The 19,890-nt window shown below is 48.3% G+C and overlaps 1 protein-coding gene across 2 annotated transcripts in view; it reads left to right on the plus strand.

Moving 5' to 3' along the window:
• ADAMTS17 (ADAM metallopeptidase with thrombospondin type 1 motif 17) overlaps positions 1–19,890 on the plus strand; it is a 268,096-nt gene that overhangs the window by 148,809 nt on the left and 99,397 nt on the right. For both annotated transcript variants that reach the window (XM_044980674.1, XM_044980672.1), the window contains exons 13-14: positions 2,257–2,423; positions 9,820–9,947. In XM_044980674.1, the coding sequence (XP_044836609.1) occupies positions 2,257–2,423; positions 9,820–9,947 (295 nt within the window). The remainder of the gene's footprint in view (positions 1–2,256; positions 2,424–9,819; positions 9,948–19,890) is intronic.

A 19,890-nucleotide genomic window follows, 5' to 3' on the forward strand; every position in this document is an offset into this window, starting at 1 on the left:
ATGAAGGATGAAACAATGAACAGTGTTGCCATTTAAATGATTGTTGCTGGGTATCTGAATCATAACCTCTCACTGAGAGGAGTGGGGCAGTTGGCATGGCTATTGCTGTAAGCACTCTGCAGAGTCAATTCTGCACCAGTTACAGTCTGTTCATATTTTAGAGCAGGGATTGGCAACTTTTGGCATGCAGCCCGCCAGGGTAAGCCCCCTGGCGAGCCGAGCCGGTTTGTTTACCTGCCTCGTCCACTATTTCGGCTGATTGTGGCTCCCACTGGCTGCGGTTCGCCACTCCAGGCCAATGGGGGCGGCGGGAAGCAGCGGCCAATACATCCTTCAGCCCATGCCGCTTCCCGCCGCCCCCATTGACCTGGGACAGCGAACCGCAGCCACTGGGAGCCACGATCGCGGCTGCGGACGCGTCAGGTAAACCAGCCTGGCCCACCAGGTGGCTTACCCTGGCAGGCCTTGTGCCAAGGTTGCCGACCCCTGTTTTAGAAGGCGTCTTCACAACCAGGACAGCTAGAGACTGATTGATTTTTTTTTTTAATGAAACCTGAGATTGTGGAGAGCAAGACAAGATGCTGAGTTGCAATTGCATTTCTGTAAAGTCCAGGCTCGATTTTACCTGCTCCCTTTTTATTGAAGAAGAGACCAATGTGGCTTCTTTGTTATCAGCTGAAGCTGACTTGAAACTCTCCTTAACCATACTGCTGACCACACCTAAATCCATTCATTGTCTCACTCATTAAATCGCAGGGTTTCCAGTCTCCAAGATTGCATGTTGATTTTAAAATTCTTTTGCTCGTACACATTCTTGGTGGGGGACGCACATGTGATCTTCTGTCACTTTATATTCCTGGCTGCATCCTGTGGTCTTCTGCAGCTGGTTTATTCGCTGTCCAAAAATATTGGCTCGGAGATTTATTTTGTGTGTGTGCGCGCGTGTGTTCGTGTTCCTGCCAGCTGACATTTGAGCCAATGGGGGACACAGTATGTTTTAAACCAGTTGCTTCACTTGCTTGATTTGGCTTTTGCCTTCTACCAGTTGTGTGACTGTTTGCAGAAATTACCTGCTTCAGTACATTCCTTTTCGAAACATTACACCTTAATCCATGCTGTCAGAGCTGAGATGGTACTTGGTTCTGCAGTACTGTCTTCAGTTCTGGACTTCATTCTGAAGCTCCCTCCTCCATCTGGGAATACTGCTCGGAAGTCACTGGAAGTGGCGCACCCGGAGGGATGCTACTCTAAGGGGAAGAGGTTGCTCACTTTGTGCAATAACTGCTGTTCTTCAAGCTATGTCCCTCGATGGGTGTTCCACTACCTGCTCGCCTGTCCTTTTGCTTTCGGGCCTTTAGGGATGTTTGGTTGGAGAAGGAACTGTGGGCGGGCTCACCCGTAATATTTTTTTTTCCATGAGGAAATGGAGATTAGAAAAGACCACTTCTATGCTGAAAATAAAAATTGTTACATTTGTTCCAGATTGGTGGGAGAATGGGCGAAAAATCTGTCCTGAGAAGTGTAGGGATTGGAAAAAAAATACAGATATTTGTTGTATTTCAGTGTATCTTCTCTTTGCGATCACACGGCATAGCACCATGCATACGGTTCTTGCTGTATATTTTGATTCCCTGTTTCTCAAGGGGGAAAGTGCTTAAAAGAAAAAGAAATGAGACTTCAGAAAGGATGTGATAAATGTCTGCGTTATAACGTGGGCTTCAGAAATCCTCCTTTGTGTTTCTAAGATGTTTTATTTATGAAGGGCAGGTGGTAGAGAAGTGCCTCACAATTGTGAAGCATCACACTGAGGCCCGGGCTGATCATTTCCCCCACCAACAAGCCCACCAGCTTATATGTGGGCTATTAATGACCACAGTGGACTAACATCTTGGTTTTACATCTCATCCAAAATACATGTAGTATGGACAGCATCATATTTATGCCTACAGAGCACATATCTCCAGAGACCTGGCTTTAAACTTTGTTTCTGATGAGTCAGTTAAATGTGCAACATAGAGCTAAATTCTGTTTTCAGATGTGCTCTCAAAGCTTGTGTTGCCTTCAGTGGGAGCTACTTGAATATCCGAGGGCAGAATTTGGCCGACAGTAAGTAGGTGTGCAGTTGGGATCTCTGAGGGGAATGGCGCAATCTATTAGCTTAGCTTAGTTGCCTTGGACAGAGAAAGATAAGCAACAATGTACCTGTAAATACCTGTGCCTCTCTCACTTGATAACTGTCTGTCTTCCCCATTATAGCCCTGGGCCAGGAGGCAAGAACTGCCGGGGAGCCAGTGTGGAACACACAGTTTGTGAAAATTTACCCTGCCCTAAAGGAGCGCCTAGCTTCAGGGACCAGCAGTGCCAGTCTCATGACAGATATACCAACAAGAAGAAAAGCCTCTTGACAGCTGTCATCATTGATGGTAAATTCACCAACTTTCTGTATAGTTCCTCACCACTTTTTTTCCCGTGGTTTTTCAGCCTGTCTCGATTGAGCCCCCATTTGTCAGCAGAGACCACTGTGGAGTAATCCCCAGAGGGTAGATCTGGAGGGCAGTTAAAGGGAATTCCTGATTCTCATGACCGTCTTGTCTCCCTTGTTTTTAGCCTCTCAACAAGATCTGTTGGGCAGGCCAGTTCTACAGGCAGCCTTGGGATGTAACCACAGCATTTGAGAGACTGGGAGAGGTTATGGAACTAATTAAAATGTCCCCATCTGAACAGGCAGGGACCATGGGAATTGGCGCTTTCTGATCATTTTTAACATGAGGAAATAGAAGCAAAATCTGGAACTGAAAGCAAGAAGGAGGATTCACCTTGGGATGTTACTTGCATGATTCCTTGCCCATTTCAACACGTTTGTACATCTACTTGTATTTACATTTGTCATTATTCTGAAACAATTTTCCTTGGCAAAGTCTTGATACTTGCTTGGGCGGACTTGGAAAGTCATTCTGAAATGAGTAGGTTCTATGAAAGATGAGATTCACTAAGCTGGTTTTCAGAGAAACAGACCCCTGTTATCACCATCTGCTGATAAATGTACACGGCCACATTCGTGTGGGCGGATCCTCTCATGGTTGTACTGAAATGGTGCAGAGCAGGGCTTTTGATCAACACTGAGTGTATGTCTGTACTGCAGCTCCTTATTTCCAGCTCGCATAGACATAGATGCGCTAGTTTTGACCGAGTTAGTGTGCTAAAAAGAGCAGTGGTAGCCTCAGGTAGCCCCCTGAGTACAATCCCATCTGAGACCCAGGGTATGTACTTGGGTGCCTAGCCTGTGCCGCAGCCTCGCTGTTATTTATAGTGCACTAGTTTGATCAAAGCTAGCGTGCATATATCTATCCAACCTGCAAATTACACCTTCAGCTGCTGTGTACCCTTACACATCTGGCAGCTTCTGTCCTCTTCAGACATTAACACCCAACAAATCAGGTCTGTTGCACCGTGCTCCAGCTCCAGTGCTTAGAGGCCCCCAGGACTGCTTGCCGTGCCACCAGGAAAAGGGATGTTTGTGCAAAATTTGACCTGTCCTGCCCAGAAAGCAATGCTGCTGAGCTCTTTCTGCGATAACAGTCCCTCAGCTGAAAGCCAGGCCTGCCCCACAGCACAGCTGAGAGAACTGCAGTGGGTAGAAAAGGTTAACGCTGGACATCAGCTCACATATTTCAGTCTTGGCTCATTTCTCATCAAAGCCAACAACAGCAAACTTCCTTCATGTTATCCCAGCACATAACGTTACTTATGCAAAAAAAGTTCTGCAGAAATGTGCTGTATTATTCGCTGTGGACCACAATCAGCTCTGGTGTCAGCAGTTCCAAAGGAATTGCAAACATTTATGCCAGGACCTAGTTTGGGCCATAGTGAATAATATAAAATTTCTGTGCTTTATTTCTTTTGTATAAGTAAGAGATGCTCACACCTAGCCCCAATGGGGTTTGTTTGAAAATGATTACACAATTAGGCGGGAGTTTTCCAGTGACTCTAACTGAGGTAGATGCCCAAAAACTATTGAAATTCTATGAGTTTTGGGCACCTACGTCCACTTGATGTTTTTAAAGGTCTCATCTGGATCCCCCCATTTGTTAATTAATTTTTAAAACCCTTTTCTAGCTGAAAGCTGCCTAATTATATTAACATTGTCGTGCATCAGAAACATATTGCAAGTCCCCTCTTCTCACAAAAGAAGGCAAGGAAGACACCGGTGATGGGAGGGGGAGAGCGGGAACAGGTACTTCCGGGTATCACCACTTGAAAATGAGACCTGTGACTGCCCAGCCCAGCTATCAAGCAACCACCTAAAGAGGGCAGAGGTGATAGGGGATTGCAAACCTTCTAATCAGTAGGGGAATGGCAGATGCTGTTCCAGGGTTTCCAAAGCTGTACTGACTAGTTGGAGTCCTGATCTTGCAGGAGGCGCAGATCCTCCTGACCAGCACCCAGGACTTTGCAGAATCGGGCCTTACCTAGGGACTTTTCAGGTCAGGGATTATGGAAGAATTCTTCTTGAAGCGCATCTGCACTTGTTAGTGTGAAATGATTCTCTTCAGTAGTTTCTCTTGTAATGACTTGTCTAACCTCTGTGCATCTCCTAGCCCTATCCTGGTCCTGCCCTTGAGAGTTTTTGTTTATTACCGACTCTCTCACCTTAATTTCTGTAGGTACCAATCCAGTGCCCATTAAAATCACTTGGATTCTCTAGTGGGCCTTGGATCAGGCCTGTAGTGTCTGTCTGTTTCTTTCCTTCAATTGCTCTTGCATTGGACACTAAGACCATTCCTAAACAAGCAGGACCATTTCCAGTCCCCATTCATTCTGCTCTCTCACTGCTGTTCAGTATCTTCCCCATTTCTATAATGTTTTCCATTGCTCGGGCCTGGATACAAATTCCCAGATGTCACTCTGTCCCTACCTAAAAGTTTCAGAGAAACATCCCCTTCCACCTGTACTCGTTAACTCAGGGTCCCCTAGGAATTCTGCTTTGGTTTGTTACTGCTGGGCTGAAAGCTGTTCGCCCTCCAGGTATTCAGTTCCTGTTCCCGAGTCCTCCCGGGGCAGGTTTAGACTGTCTCTCTCTCTCTCTCTGTGCCTTGCCCACCTCTCTGTTTATTTTAGCTTTCTTCCTTTTTGCTGGCTGCAGTATGGCTCCTTGACGTCTCCTCCTCCCTTGTCTGCTAGTTTAATCTCCACCGCTCCCACAAACAGAGCTCCTCATTACTAGTGTGTGCGTGCCCTGTCTGTGCAGATGGAGCCCATCCCACTTTTATAGGCCTCATTTGTTCCTAAAAACTAGCAAATATACAACCCGCACTGCAGTACCACTAAAGCTAACAATTCGTGTGTACACACCAGTTTTTCAGACACTCATCCAGTTTTGAACCTTTTTGCCTTAGACTTAGTTCAGATATTACAGTCTTTCTAAGAACTCAGCCACAGAAGTGCCTTTCTTCATGTGACTTCCTCTCGTAGTTTGGTTTGCAGTGCCTCTCGGAGTGCCACTAGAATATTGCCTCATCCCCAGTTCCCTCCAGGACCTTGGCCACCCTGATGATGATTATTTTGGCACCCAGGAGGCTGAATGACAGGTGCCCATTATTATTTACTATCACCCTACCACGACTCCCTACCTCTTCCTTAGCTCAGTTCTCTCCTCCCACCTCCGCATTGCTAAAAGTATTGCTCCAGCAGCCTTGGCTCTTCACGTCTTTCTGCTCGATACGCATGTACAACTTGTCTCCTTTAGTCTCTTGCAGAAGCGAGAACCTGCTTAACAATTTCACCGTGCGGTTTACCGCCCTTCTTGGCCACCCACCACTTCCATTTCCCTCTTCCATCCAGAATAATCCAATTCCCATCAGCTGCTCTGCATTATGCAGTCCAAACCCTTCTGCTCTTGGCATGGTCTCTCTGCAAATGGCTCGTCTGTGAATCTCCCATTCTTGTGAGCATTGCAGGCTGACGGGAAGTTTTCTCTGAGAATTGGTCTTAGCACTTAAGGTGCGTTAATGTGCTGACATCACATGTGGTTACTCACTCTACTTCTTCACTGAGGAAGCTCCACACCCAATGCTACGTACAAATCACAGGATTCTTTGCCTTTTTTACTCACTCGGTGCTTAATGCACTGGGTCAAAGTGGTCTGTGATGTAACTCTGTTGCTTTCAATGAAGTTAGAGCAGAGATGAACTTGGCCCAAAGTCCTTTATAATTTGTAGTTTAAAAAATAAGCTGATAGAGCCCCAGAGATACAGGGCTGTTGTGCAGAAGCAGTGAAAACCGCAGATACGTTCATCTGGACAGGATCCAAATTGCTTTCCAAGCCGTATATACAGGAACTGTTTTTACCCTCAGTGAAGGGAACCAACTCTAGAGTGGAACCTGGCACCTGTTTACTTCAGGCACGGTAACGTTACAAAGCAGCGTAGGACAGAAAGTGAAGGAAAATAGCAAATCTGTGTGGAAAGAGCGGTGTGTTCTCGACTGAGCACTGCACTGCGGGGAGACTGAACTTTATTTCCTGGCCTCAGTTAGCTGACATGGGTGCCAGTATCCACTGACTAACGGTTGCTGTTACAGTCAGATCCTCGGGTTTATGTTTCCTATAACAGACGGCCCCCTCGAACCCTGGTGCAACTCAGATGCCATGCTGGGCTCATGCTGGTGCACCCAGTTTGAATGCTGATGCATAGGGAAAAATGTCACTCATTGAATCACTAACATGACTTCCTGCAGAACCCTGGGTGAAGCTCTCTCATCTACAGGGCAGCCTGTCTCCCATTTGGCTGGGGGTAATGTGGTAACAGAAGAACTCTTGAGCTATTTGCACTGTTAGGTTTTTTTGAATAAATATATATGTAGTAAAAAAAAAAACCTGTTTTTCCTTCCGCGGAAGCAGCCGTCGTCCATAAACCATTCTGAACATTTCACAAGCTCTTTTCAAGGAAGCAAAATAACAGATGCCGGGAGTAATTGCAGCCTATGAAATTGCAACTCGGCACTTCTCAAAGGTTCGTGAATAAAAAGGCTCCGTTGTGAAGGCTGCTTCTGAGATGTACAGTCCCTGTGCTTTGGCTGCCGACTTCACTGAAATCCATCATAACTGCCCCCTCATAACGGTGCCATTGCCATCCTTGGCTCTCATCACACACTTATAGGAAGGGTGTGCTCTGGTTTTTGGGTTTTTTTTTAAAGGGCCGCCGCCTTGCAGGGATTCTGTTTCCATTGCTGGAGTGGAGTCAGCACCCCAGCTCTCCCCAAGAGGACACAGACTTCTATTAGGGAGCATTTGCAGAAGAATATTCAGAATACTTGACCCATTTAGGTCACATGCTGCGCAAACATTTTTTATTCTCCTCTTGTCTTGTTGCTGCAGGTGCCACATCAGTCTGTCTTTAGGAGCAGCCAGAAATCAGCTAGGGCACTTCTCTGGGCCAGCAGGGGCTCTGGGTGCTTTGGATGAACCCCCTGCATTTGAGAGCCCCTCTCCGACCTGCACTCCCAGAGGTGTTGGCAAACACCCGAGGGAGCTGCCTTCAGCAAGAGAGGAGGGATTTTGCCATTCTTGGGCCTGATGGAAAATTGAGGAGGGAAGAGCTAAAAAACCAAAAGCTCTCCGCTGACTTGAGCAGGGTTGCTTCTGCTGTACAAAGGTGCAGGGGAGTATATGCTCAGACCCTCTGCCTGCCGTACGGTTCCTAATGGACACTGGCATACCTTAATACACAATGGAGAGGACGGCTCATTGGAGCTAAGGCTGTGAATTAGGAATATCTCCTGCCACGTGGGTAGAGCAGGCACTCGGAGTTGTTCACAGCTGCAGGAACAGAGGCTGTCCAGAAACAGCCACACTGGCACTCCCCTATGCAGGCCAGTCCTTGTGCAGCTTTCACAGAAAATGATATGAAAATCCAGCTAGTGAGAAATTGCTTTGATTTGACGGGTTGTGGGGGAACGACGACTGTGAGCACTGATAGGCTGCACCTATGATGCCTCCCTAAAGCAAGACAGCTGGGCAGGGCGCAGGTTGGCTTGGCATTCTTGAAGTGCTGACAGGTCTGGTTTAAGTATATAAAAAACTCCAAACCACGTTCTCCCATGTCTTCTCCTCTGGTTCCAAGCTTCCACACAGTGAAGGTTTCTTGAGCCTTTGAATGGAGACAGACCCCAACCAACCTCTGGCCAGCCCTGATTCTCTGTTGCGTTAGAACTCTGCTCAGACATACTAGAGAGATGGGCTGCAGAGAGGCAAGTGCGTGATTCAAAGGGAATTTAGAGCAGGAAGGGACCTGTACAAATGGCCTTAGTGTATCAAAGAACTTGGCCTCCCGTCTCGTAAATTGAACACTACCGAGCTCTGCGGAGGATGCAGGCTTTGGTGTAGGCCAACACCCACATCAGAATGTCAGTAGGTTCTTTCTCTGGGTATGTCCGTGCGGCAGTCATAGGCTGTGATTGCGGCCTGAATTGATGTCCCAGGCTAGCTCGGGTCCCAGAACAGTGAAACTGTAGCAGCACAGGCTTCAGTACCAGCTGTACAAACCCACCCGGAACCCTAGATAATTACCTGGGAGCGTAGCCTGCGCTGAAGCTCACCCTGCAGCTTCCTTATTCCAGGATCCGAGCTAACTAGATTAAACCTAGCTCGGGTGTGTCAGCTCGAGCTGCAGTCGCACCAAATGGTTGCAGTAAAGACACACCCTTCGGTACAGTCTGTGTGCAGCAGAGAGCAGGAGTGTGCTGAAATCAAAACATCTCACTCTGCAAATACATACACACGAGAACCCTGGCACCTGCTGTTAATTATATAGTTTGAGCCTTTTAGTCTCTTATTCCGCTAGTTACAATAATATATGGAAATACACCTATCTCATAGAACTGGAAGGGACCCCGAAAGGTCATCGAGTCCAGCCCCCTGCCTTCACTAGCAGGACCAAGCTCTGATTTTGCCCTAGATTCCTAAGTGGCCCCCTCAAGGATTGAACTCACAACACTGGGTTTAGCAGGCCAGTGCTCAAACCACTGAGCTATCCCTCCCTGTAAATGTCTAAATATTTACCCCACAGTTTCCTCCAAAGTAAATGTCTAAACATACGATATAATATATTATTGCTAGAATGGGCAAATAATGCACATCTTTTCCCAACAATATATGTTTACTTTCTAGCAAGCTAGTTTGCTGGCCGCAAAGCAAATTTTAGCAAATATTTGTGCAAAATGAGTTTTAAATTTCTGAACACAAATGTGCTCGCTGGAAACCTGGTTTCAGGAGTTACGCTCAGTCAAGAAACGCAAACAAATCACACGATCCATGTGTCCATTTTGAAGTAGTTTGCACAGCTTGAATTTTGTAAATGAAATGTTCAGAGTGAGCTGCTTGTGCCCATTTTGGAGACCAAGGATTGTGCATTGGAATTATGCAGGGAAAGATATAAGCCCAGTTGACAGAAAGAGGAGGAAAAATTCGTCAAGTAAGTTACTCATTCAGATCTAAAATGACAAGTATTGCCAATGATTCAAGTCTCCCATACCTCTCGTCTTTTAACCCTTTCTGCATCTTCAGATAAACAGTGCATCTTGGAGAGGGAGAACAATGGGCTTGAATGGAAACAATGGGCCAAGCATCCGGAAAGCTGAGACGGTTAGAATCCAAGCCCACTTAGAGTTATCGATAAATATGTACTTGTCCGTGTAGTTGTATAGAGTCCGTGTTACATACTCGCTATGTTCATGCATCTTGTTCCATCAGACATTCTGGGGCTCTGTCTAAATGCTGCTGTTGCTCCTGAATGAAGTTGCCGGTCTTGTGTATTTTTTCAGATAAGCCGTGTGAACTCTTCTGCTCTCCTCTGGGGAAGGAGTCTCCTGTGCTGGTGGCAGACAGGGTTCTTGATGGTACTCCATGTGGGCCTTATGAGACTGACCTCTGCGTACATGGCAAGTGCCAGGTGGAGTAACTTTCTATTGTTTATTTTCCAAGTAGATCTATTGTCCTGGGCTGCTGTGAGCTGTGTCGGTTGTTTATGATCAGGCAGCATCACTGAGGGTGGCTCTTAGACTGCCTCTGAAATAGCTTAAAGTTGTCCCCGTTAACGTTGTTTCGTTGTTACGTTGCTGAGCAATTAGGGAACATGCTCGTTTAAAGTTGTGCGATGCTCCACTCTTACTTTGTTTGGCTGCCTGCTTTCTCCACAGCTGGCAGCCTCCCTATGCCCCGCTCCCCAGCGTCTCCCGCCCGCCGGCAGACCCCGCGGATCAGCGCCTTCACCCTCCCCCCCGCCCTCTGCCTGCGGCAACCAGCTGGCTTGTGGCGTTTAGGAGGGAGGGGGGAGGAGCAAGGACTCCGCGTGCAGGCTCCCCCTCCCTCCTGAACACCACAAACCAGCTGATTGCTCCAGGCAGGAGGCGGGGGGGAGGGAGGGAGAGCCTGTGTGCCAAGTCCTCGCTCCTCCGCCCTCCCTCCTGCCTCCTAAACGCCGCAAGCCAGCTGATTGCCCCGGGCAGCGGGGAGGGGGGAGGAGCGAGGACGCAGCATGCAAAGTAAAAGGGGGGAGGAGGAGGTGGGGGGGAGAAGAGGCGGGTCAAGGGTGGGGGCTTGGGGGAAGGGGTGGAGTGGGCGGGCCGGGGGTTGAGTCCCCCGCTCCTGGTGCTTGCAGAGTAGGGGAAGCTGCTGCTGCGCAACGTGCTTCTCCCAGCCTCCAGCACCTCCAGCCTCCTTGCCCGCCTCCTCTCCAGTGCCAGTGGGCTGGGCCTGTATTAAATCGCTTTGTTTAAATGTATATAATGCCTTTGGTCTGGCAAAACAACATTTCCCTGGAACCTAACCCCCCCCCCCGCCATTTACATGAATTCTTATGGGGAAATTGGATTCGCTTAACATCGTTACCCTTAGTCGCATTTTTCAGGAACAGAACTACACCATTCAGTGAGGAGTTACCGTATGTCGTTCTGTTTCACAAAAGCAACTGCAAGAGTTTCCCAGTCGTGGTTTTTTTAAAGAGGAATGGTAAATTCCTGAGAGATAAGACCATGTCACTGAACAGCTGGAGATGCTTTAGGGTGTGATCCCATCCCGTCTACTCATCAGATTGGTTGGGTTTGAAGGGACAGCTAGTAGGTCATCTGGTCCGTTTAACTCCTGCGTTTTGGTTGCTCGTTGGAGGAATCCTCAGTGCCACTCATGGGCTGCAATGGCCACTGTTTTGTTGCATATGTCTTACGTTATTGACATCACAACCCTTTCCAGCATGTCCACAAATACCAAGATGGGCTTACAAAGCAAACTGTTTATAAAGCCTCAGAAAATTGCAAGCATAGACCCAGAGGCACTGGGCTGGAGCACGGCCCAGCTCAGCATAGCATGCTTCGGTGCAAGGAAACTATGCTGAGCGCAGCAGGGCGAGAGAAGCTATCCTCGGCCCCATCCTATGCTTTGGGGGCTGCTGACTCACATGGCCAGCTTGTGCCTGGCTACTGCAGGCTATGGATGGGAATAGTGGAAAAACTCACTTCTCCCATCCTGCGCAATTCGGCTGTGCTTGAACTCACTGGCCATGCCCTTAGCATGCCCATCCCCACCCCTGCCTCGTGTGGGGCATCAGGAGTTGGAATAGGGTGTGGGAAGGGTAGTGGTACTCTTCCAAACTCTGCCCAGAAAATAAGCTCCGCCCACTTGAGGCACCAACATGATATGCCACTTTCAGTAGGTTGTACCAATGTTCAAAATATGATCATTCGTGCTCTGCTGGGCTCTTCGGACTTGACTTCCTCTTCGCGAGTAAGATGCCCTGCTGGTGTGTCCTTAGGCAATGAGTAGTAGTGTCTCTCGCGCCCACTTGCTTCAGCACCAAAATGAGCTGTCGCTCGGAGCAGACTATGTAGATCTTCATAGTGTGATCCTTTGTCTCCCGTCTTACCTGCTTTGATGAGCAGTGAAATCGGTAACAATGTAGGCTTTTAAAGTATCTTCATTGGACATTTGACTTAGGACCCAGTGAAAGGAATGGGGCTAGTCCCACCTTTTGGAGCTGTTGCTTCGGGCTATTTGCAGGTGGTTGTCATTGCATTGGTTACACTCAGTTCACATTTTCTCACAACCATAACAGCTAGGAGTTGAGTGGTGGGTTTTCTTATATGAAAAACTGATATTAGGACAAACATTTTCGCTAAGAGGGTGGTGAAGCACTGGAATGGGTTACCTAGGGAGATGGTGGAATCTCCATCCTTAGAGGTTTTTAAGGTCAGGCTTGACAAAGCCCTGGCTGGGATGATTTAGTTGGGGATTGGTCCTGCTTTGAGCAGGGGGTTGGACTAGATGACCTCCTGAGGTCTCTTCCAACCCTGATATTCTATGATTCTGTGATATTCTGAAGAAGAAGAAAGCAGCTGGGAGCGATGCAGATACAGTGTACTTCTGCATACTAGCCAGAGTCTAGCCGTAATTAAATCCCCACATGATGGTCTCCTCTGCAGTGTTCATGGGTCACAGAGTCCTTCTGTGTAGACCCTCCATCATGGCAGAAACTCTGTGTTCCTTCTCTGTTTGGCCCATATGTGGGCTTGAAAGTGCATTTGGGATTCTACTGTCAAGCAACTGGGCTGAGGATGGTCTAGCCAACTGGCCGGAACGGGCAGCAGGCCTAGTGGCCAGAGTCAGTCACCAGAGCCAGGGTTCAAAACCGGCAGACGGACTGGATACCAGAGCCAGGGGGTCGAGCTAGACTCAGTAGTCAGGAGCCGCAGCTGGGGGTTGGGAGCTTGAGCAAACAGGGTATCAGGCAAGGAGGGGCTCGAGGCAGGGACAGGAAAGAGGCAGGGCTGGGTGCAAGGCAGGAGCAGCAGGAGCGAGGTAATGCAGGCACAGTGGGGGCGGGAGTGTTGAGAAGCCAGCGAGCTGCCGCCGTTGCTGGCTTGAGAGCTGGCCTGCTGGCCTCAGCAGCCAGTCCCATTGTGTGGCTAATCAGGCAGCTGCTGCAGACCAGATGTACTGATGAGACTGCCTGGAAACTAGTTCTGCTGCAGGCCCTGATTCCTGACATTGCCCCAGAAATTAGATTGGCAAAAGACCTGTTGAGTCATCCAGTCCGTCCGCAGCCAATGCTGGATTTTCCCTTCACATCATTCGCTGGTTTATCTGGTCTAGTTTTAAATGTGCCAAGTGATGGGGCTTGCACCTTTCCCTTGGGAGACTGTTCCTCAATCTAATACATCTGCTGGGACATCGCTCCTGATGTTTAGCTTACACCTGCATTGACTTCAGCGGAACTACGCTGATTTATGCCAGCTGAAGATCTGGCATGGTAACCTCGGCACCAGTTCTAAGCTCTGTCGGGTATTTCCTAAGACGTAGTGGTTAAGGGGCGCAGCACCAGGTCATTCTCAGGAGGAGCAGCTCCCCTGACTGTGCTCCCTTGTTCCACCCTTCTCTGCTCCCTGTGCAGAAATGGGATAACTGCCTGGTGGCTTCTGCTCTCACTGCCACGTTTCGACCTTGCCATGTGGGTAGCACATGCAGGGAAGTTTTCTGCCTCTCTCTGCCAAACGGCCCTGAGAGGGACATATTTAATCCAGCCCTTCTCTTTTGCTCAGAGGAGGAATCAGTAATAGCGCCTTGCTAGGGAACCAGGCACGGGGGTTTATTTTCTCTATACATTAGTTACCATGTGGTGCCCTTGACATAGGCAGGTTCATGGTACATCCCTATTACGGATTTTTTTCCCTTTCCACCCACCTCCAAAGAAATGCCATTAATAATCTTTCATAGCAAGGCCAGCTGTGCACCTCCCAGATGCATGCCGATGACCATTGCACTGGCCTAGCCAGCATTATATTTAAGGCTGCTCAAAATCAGCTGTGGATGCTAAATCAAGTGTTATGGCAAAGCACATTTCCTTCTTTCCAGGAGTAGAAGCCTGCTCCCCTCCAAATGAAATTCTTTCTGCGCACAGTCTTTTGGAGATGCATCATGAAAAGTGAATTACACTTCAGCTCGGGGGCAGCTGTCGTAAACTGTGCGGAGAGGTGATGACAGCTGCAGAACATTCAGTCCGTTTGCATCTGGCTCAGAGAAAATGCAGAATGATGGATGCAACCCAGGAAGACTTTAAAGCCTCATGAACTCCTTTGTACTGGTCTTCTGTTTGGGTAGCTTAGTGTAATGAATTGCTGAACATGACAGCACATCCCACTTAGAGGAGATACTCCGCTAACTAGCTGCCTGACAGAACAGTTTAGGATGCGTATTAATTTACTGGTCACATACGGGATGTACTTGAAGCAGGCATTGCAGGGGACCTGGTGAGGATAGTAAGTGATGGAATGGAATGGAATGCAGGTGCTGCAGAGATGTATTTTCCATGCCGTGTAATGCCTCTGTAGTTAGAGGCTATAGATGGCAGGGGTGACACATTACCAATGTAATGTGCACATTTGCAGGAACCATTGTCTAGAAGAACAGTCCAGGAATTCCAGCAAACAGCCCCTTTCCCTGTTTCCTTCAACAGTTAACTCTCTTAAACAAATCTCATCTTTTCTGGCTGCAAAATGAATTCAGATAGAGTCAGCAAAGTCGCTCGCTATGGAGGAGTTTTTGAGACCGGGAGGGAGAACCACATCACATCCAATAAACCTCAAAGTATCCCAGCACCCTGTCACGGAGTTTGGGGGAGACAAGACCCTGCACCCTCGGCTTCCTGCGATTCACCATGACTCTCAGCCAGCCAGTAAAACAGAAGGTTTATTTAGACGACAGGAACACAGTTCAAGACAGGTCTTACAGGTACAGACAACAGGACCCCCTCAGTCAGGTCCATCTTGGGTGGGGTCAGGGGAGGCTGGGAGGTCTGTCTGGCCTCCCCTCCATTTTCCCAGCCAGCTCTAAACTGAAAACTCTCCAGCCCCTCCTCTCCCTTTGTTGCTTTCCCGGGCCAGGAGGTCCCCTGATCTCTTTGTTCTTCAACACCTTCAGTTGGCACCTTTGCAGAGGAGGGGCCCAGGCCGTTAGTTGCCAGAAGACAGGGTTTCGGCCATTCTCTGTGCAGACAAGATCACACTGCCCCCCTAGGGCTGTGCAACAATAACATGCCCCTAGACACTTGAGAAATGCACAGGGAAACTGAGGCACCCACACAGCATTCATCAAAAACATTAAGAACATCCCCACTTCATCACACACCCATTAGGAGTGAAAGCATAAAATTCTGTTTTCGTTTACATTTTATGAATGCAGTTGGCTTCCGGCTTCCTTTGGTAGAGGCAAGTTTATTGGATTCAGATCTGAATAATAGAAAAGGAGCGTTTTTCTTGGTCAGTTTCACCCAAATTAAAGCAAAACCGTCATGAGTAAGCAAGCATGTGTCTACACTGCAGTTAGACAGCTGTGCCAGCTGACTCAGGCTTGCAGGGCTTGGGCTGCGAGGCTGTTTCATTGTGGTGTAGACGTTCCGGCTCAGGCTGCAGCCTCCCACCATGTAGGGTTCTAGAACCCGGGCTCCAGCAGCAGTTAAACAGCCCCGCAGCCCAAGCCCCATGAGTCCAAGTCAGCTGGCACCGGTCAGTTGCAGGTGTCTAATTGCAGTGTAGACATTCCACCTGCCATAGGCGCTGACTTCTAGATTTCCCAGGGGGTGCTTGACCCCCTGCTCCATCCTAGGCCTTGCCCCTACTCCACCCTTTCCCCCAATGCCCCACCCCACCTCTTCCCGCCCCTGCTGCACCTCCTCCCCCAAGGGTGCCCCATATTCAGCTGGTGCCTCCCCATAGTGTGTGGGGAGGGATGAGCAAAAGGGCAGGTCATGTGTGTGTCCCCCCACGCCCAGCCCCAGGGCCACCGCACTCTCCCCACCCCATGTTACCTGTGCCTCCCGCTGTACCTGCCCTCCTGGCACGTTCTGCTGCTCTCCCTGCTCCCCAGGAGCCCAGGCAGGGAGCAGGAGGGAGCCGCTTTTAACGCCGGCCCCTCCGGGTCGCTGCTCTGCAGCCCTACCTGGCAGCTGCCTGAGAGAGCCTGGCTGGGAAGGAGGTGGTTTCCACTCCCCTCCTGGCTGGGCTGCCAGGGACCCTGGCACCCGAGGCCAGGCAGGCAGGCAGCGGGAGTCACCTCCCCAGCCCTGCTCTCTCAGGCAGCCGCCACGCAGGGCTGCAGAGCAGCGTCTCAGTGGGTGGAAGGGGCTGGTCCTGCCCCTTCCACTCCCCACATCTGGGCCGTGCGTCGCCCATGCCCACCCCTCCATTCCTTCCCCAGCACGCCGTCAAACAGCTGATGGCGGCTGGCGGGAGGCACTGCAGGGGACGCAGACGAGCTGATCGGTGGGGCCTGGTGCTGTGGGAGGGGAGGAGGGACCTGCCTGTGGGTGCTCAGCACCCACTATTTTTTTCCATGGAATAGGCGCCTATGCCACCCACTACCAGCAATGCCATGTAATATGCTGCCAGTATCATCTGAAGGCAGTGACATAAGTGAATTAACACCATGATAATACAGTAGAAACATCTGGAGCCATAGATACACAACTAGTGTGTAATCACCATGGTATACACCAGTGGTTCTCAACCTATTTACCACTATGGGCTGCATATGCAGCTCTCTAAGTGTTATGCTGGCCACATCCACACAATATATATACTACCTGTATGGCCCTGAGGATGTCACATGGGCCACAGCTGATTGGGCCATGGGTTGAGAACCCCTGGTATACCCAGTATAGTACCGGCTTCTGGAGCCAGCAATATAAATGAAGCAATTGAGAACAAACGGGTCGGGGTTCACCTGCATGACAACAGGCGGATATCCATACGTAATGGGAACACCTGCTCTAGTGGCTTTCCCAATTCCGGGTCAGCCTTCATCCTTTCTAAAGTGCTCTTCAGCAGGCCTGTGAGGCAGCAAATTTGGCTCCCCTTTTCCTTGTTTGTATTTCCTCACCCTACTAATATTGGGGTGCCCTTCTCCCACGGGTTACTAGTCCATTTACCTCAAGCTTATTAGCATATATGTCAATCACTTACCATGGTTTTCTTGTGGTCAGACATCTGCTGATGTTCCTAACTTTAAAATATCCCAGGCTGGTATAAACGAGCATCTTGTGGTCACCTGTCAGCAGTTTAGCCATTGCAGCGTTCTGTCTTGTGATATCTTATGATCTAGGGTTACTCCTGGTTAACTACTTATGCTAAGGCTTTTGGGGCCTTATGCCTTGATTAGGTTAGCTAAGCTTTTGTCTTATAGGCCTTGAGGCTTGTAGGCTCATTGCATTGCCACCTTAACTTATGCCTACGCCGTACTTAGCAAATACCTGTACCTATAGGCTACAAAATCAGCATTTCCCTCATCCTTAAATTCCCCTCCGTGAAACCCACCCTCTCAAGCAATCCCCTTCTTTCTCTCCTCAACAGTCATGACACGCTGCCTTTCCTGAACCAATGTCCTCTGTCTCATTTTGTGGTTTTCTTGTTGTAGGCAGGTAATAGTCTTCAGGGCAGAAAACAGGACTTGGGTGCAGTTTTCACAAAAACCTAAGTACCCTTTTCAGAAGCGTCTTCAGTGGAAGTTAGGTGCCAAAACACTTCTAAAAATCTGACTGCTGGGCACTTAGGAGCCTAAACCTCATTGTACGTTAAGTGGGATATAGGCTCCAGGATTCCTAGGCACTTTTGATACTAGCGCTTGGGCTCCTAAATCACCTAGATAGTTTTAAAAGTTTGCTTCTTATCTTAGCCAAATGCTAAGGTCCAGTTTTATTCTGCCCTGACTTGGAAAAACTCTTTGTGAGTTTGCCTGGCTTAGAGCTAACTAAAAACTTAGTAGTGACCTCAGGAGTTGGTCTTAAAACCGAAGCGAGCAATATAAAACAATGATTGTCTAGAAATGTTTTATAGCACTGATGAATGCATTTGCTAGCAATGTCTCTTTAGCAGACTACAGACTTTCAGTGTGTGTGCAGGGATTTGCCATTTTCTGCTGGAAAATGCATTTAGCCTGCTATTAAATGGAGTTCCTTCTTGTCATTGTGCTCTTGGCTGCTGCAAATCTGTACCTTTCTGGATATCGGCAACAGTCTCAGGTGCCTGTAATAGTGAATAGTCAGTGTAAAACTGCAAACCTTGCACGTGGTACCTAGCACTCTAATTAGCTGGCTTTCACTGTCGTACTTCAGGCTGCGTTGGAGATAGCTTGGAGATTGTAGATGAGTGTAACCCGAATCTCAGATTGCTTTCATGTCATTACCTTTTTTTTTTTTTTTTTTTAATAGCAACAACCAATCTATCATGAAGATCCCATGAATTGTAGAATTCATAAGATTTTGGTTCTGTCTGAAGTCTCTGCTCTGTGTATCCTTGCAGGAAATACAATAATGGCAACTCTGCAATTTCTGAAGCATTTCAGTTGCTTGCTACCTTGGTCCTGCTGGTGTTAGCATAGTACGGATGGCAGACGCAATAGGAGGAAAGCCCTCAGTGTTACACAAGTGTGCCAAAGAGAAAAGATGAGAAATAATCTAGCAGCTCAGTTGTGGAGCATATAAATTTATCTTTGGCCTCTCTCAAAGCATGTACTCCGTGCTTAGTAAGCCTGAAGCTGACACAAAGGAGGAAAAGCTTTCTGATGGGGGCTGGATATTGTACTTCAAGATGTTTTATAAGACCCTTTTGAAAACCAAATCCCATACAGTGGAATATGGCTACAGATCAAGAGCAGCCTTTTCTGTGATTTAACAGTTTATGATGTGAGGATGTTCGGGCTTTTCCACAGCAGCCTTGTAAAGTTGTTGCCATATTATGGATTCTCTTCCTTGCTAGCAAATCTACAGTTTACTCATTGATAATACACCGCTGCCTATGGGGCAGCAAATCCGTGTGAGAAGGACTTCTTTCAAACGATTGTTGTCGTAATGTGTTATGGGCCAATGCTAATTCCACAGACATGGACATATTTTCAAAAATAAGGTTCTAAATTGTACATGCAAAATAGATTCATTTGGGCACAAAGGGCACATGCAAAATAGCTCATTGCCTGCACAAACTGGTGATGGGAAACACTTTGTCACATCAGTACCCATTGGGTTTTTTTGCATTCTTCTGCATATTTTTGCCGATGCAATTAACTGTTTGCATCCTCATGCTTATTTTCCATGCAGGACTCATGTTCTTGCATTTCAAACATTGCTCCCAAATGTTCAATGGCAAGTAATTTTACACTGTGCATCTACGCTTATGCCCGTCCTTCAGTTAATCTTACAGAGTGCACACAAAGTCTAGCATGCTTTACTGGGGACTGTTCTGTGACTTGCCGCAGAGAGGCCATGGCTCTGTGATGATGTAATCTGAAGACTAGAGAACAAACATACTGGTGCCTTTGGTGAACATAGAATAGAGATAAAAAAATAAGTATTTGTAGTGTCTAGCTAAGCTTTTGAAGACCTACCACTTCTGAGTCTGCTTTGCTGTGTTCCACTGCAGACTACTTTTCCATCAGTCCCACTGCCATTCACTGAATTGGGGAGTAGGTGACTCGGGTTAGCTGAGGGTACGTCTTCACTACCCGCCGGATCGGCAGGTAGCAATCGAATTCTCGGAGTTCGATATATCGCGTCTCATCTAGACGCGATATATCGAACTCCGAACGCGCTCCCGTCGACTCCGGAACTCCACCACCGCGAACGGCGGTGGCGGAGTCGACGGGGGAACCGCAGACTTTGATCCCGCGCCGTGAGGACGGGTAAGTAACTCGAACTAAGGTAGTTCGACTTCAGCTATGCTATTGGCGTAGCTGAAGTTGCGTACCTTAGTTCGACACCACCACCACCCCCAGTGTAGACCAGGCCTCAGAAAGAGCACATGAGGCAAGTGAGTGATAACATGGCACCTCCCTTGGATGCTTTTCTCTTTGCTTTA

This window comes from Mauremys mutica, chromosome 11 (genome assembly GCF_020497125.1).
Source record: "Mauremys mutica isolate MM-2020 ecotype Southern chromosome 11, ASM2049712v1, whole genome shotgun sequence".
Classification (NCBI taxonomy): Eukaryota; Metazoa; Chordata; order Testudines; family Geoemydidae; genus Mauremys; species Mauremys mutica.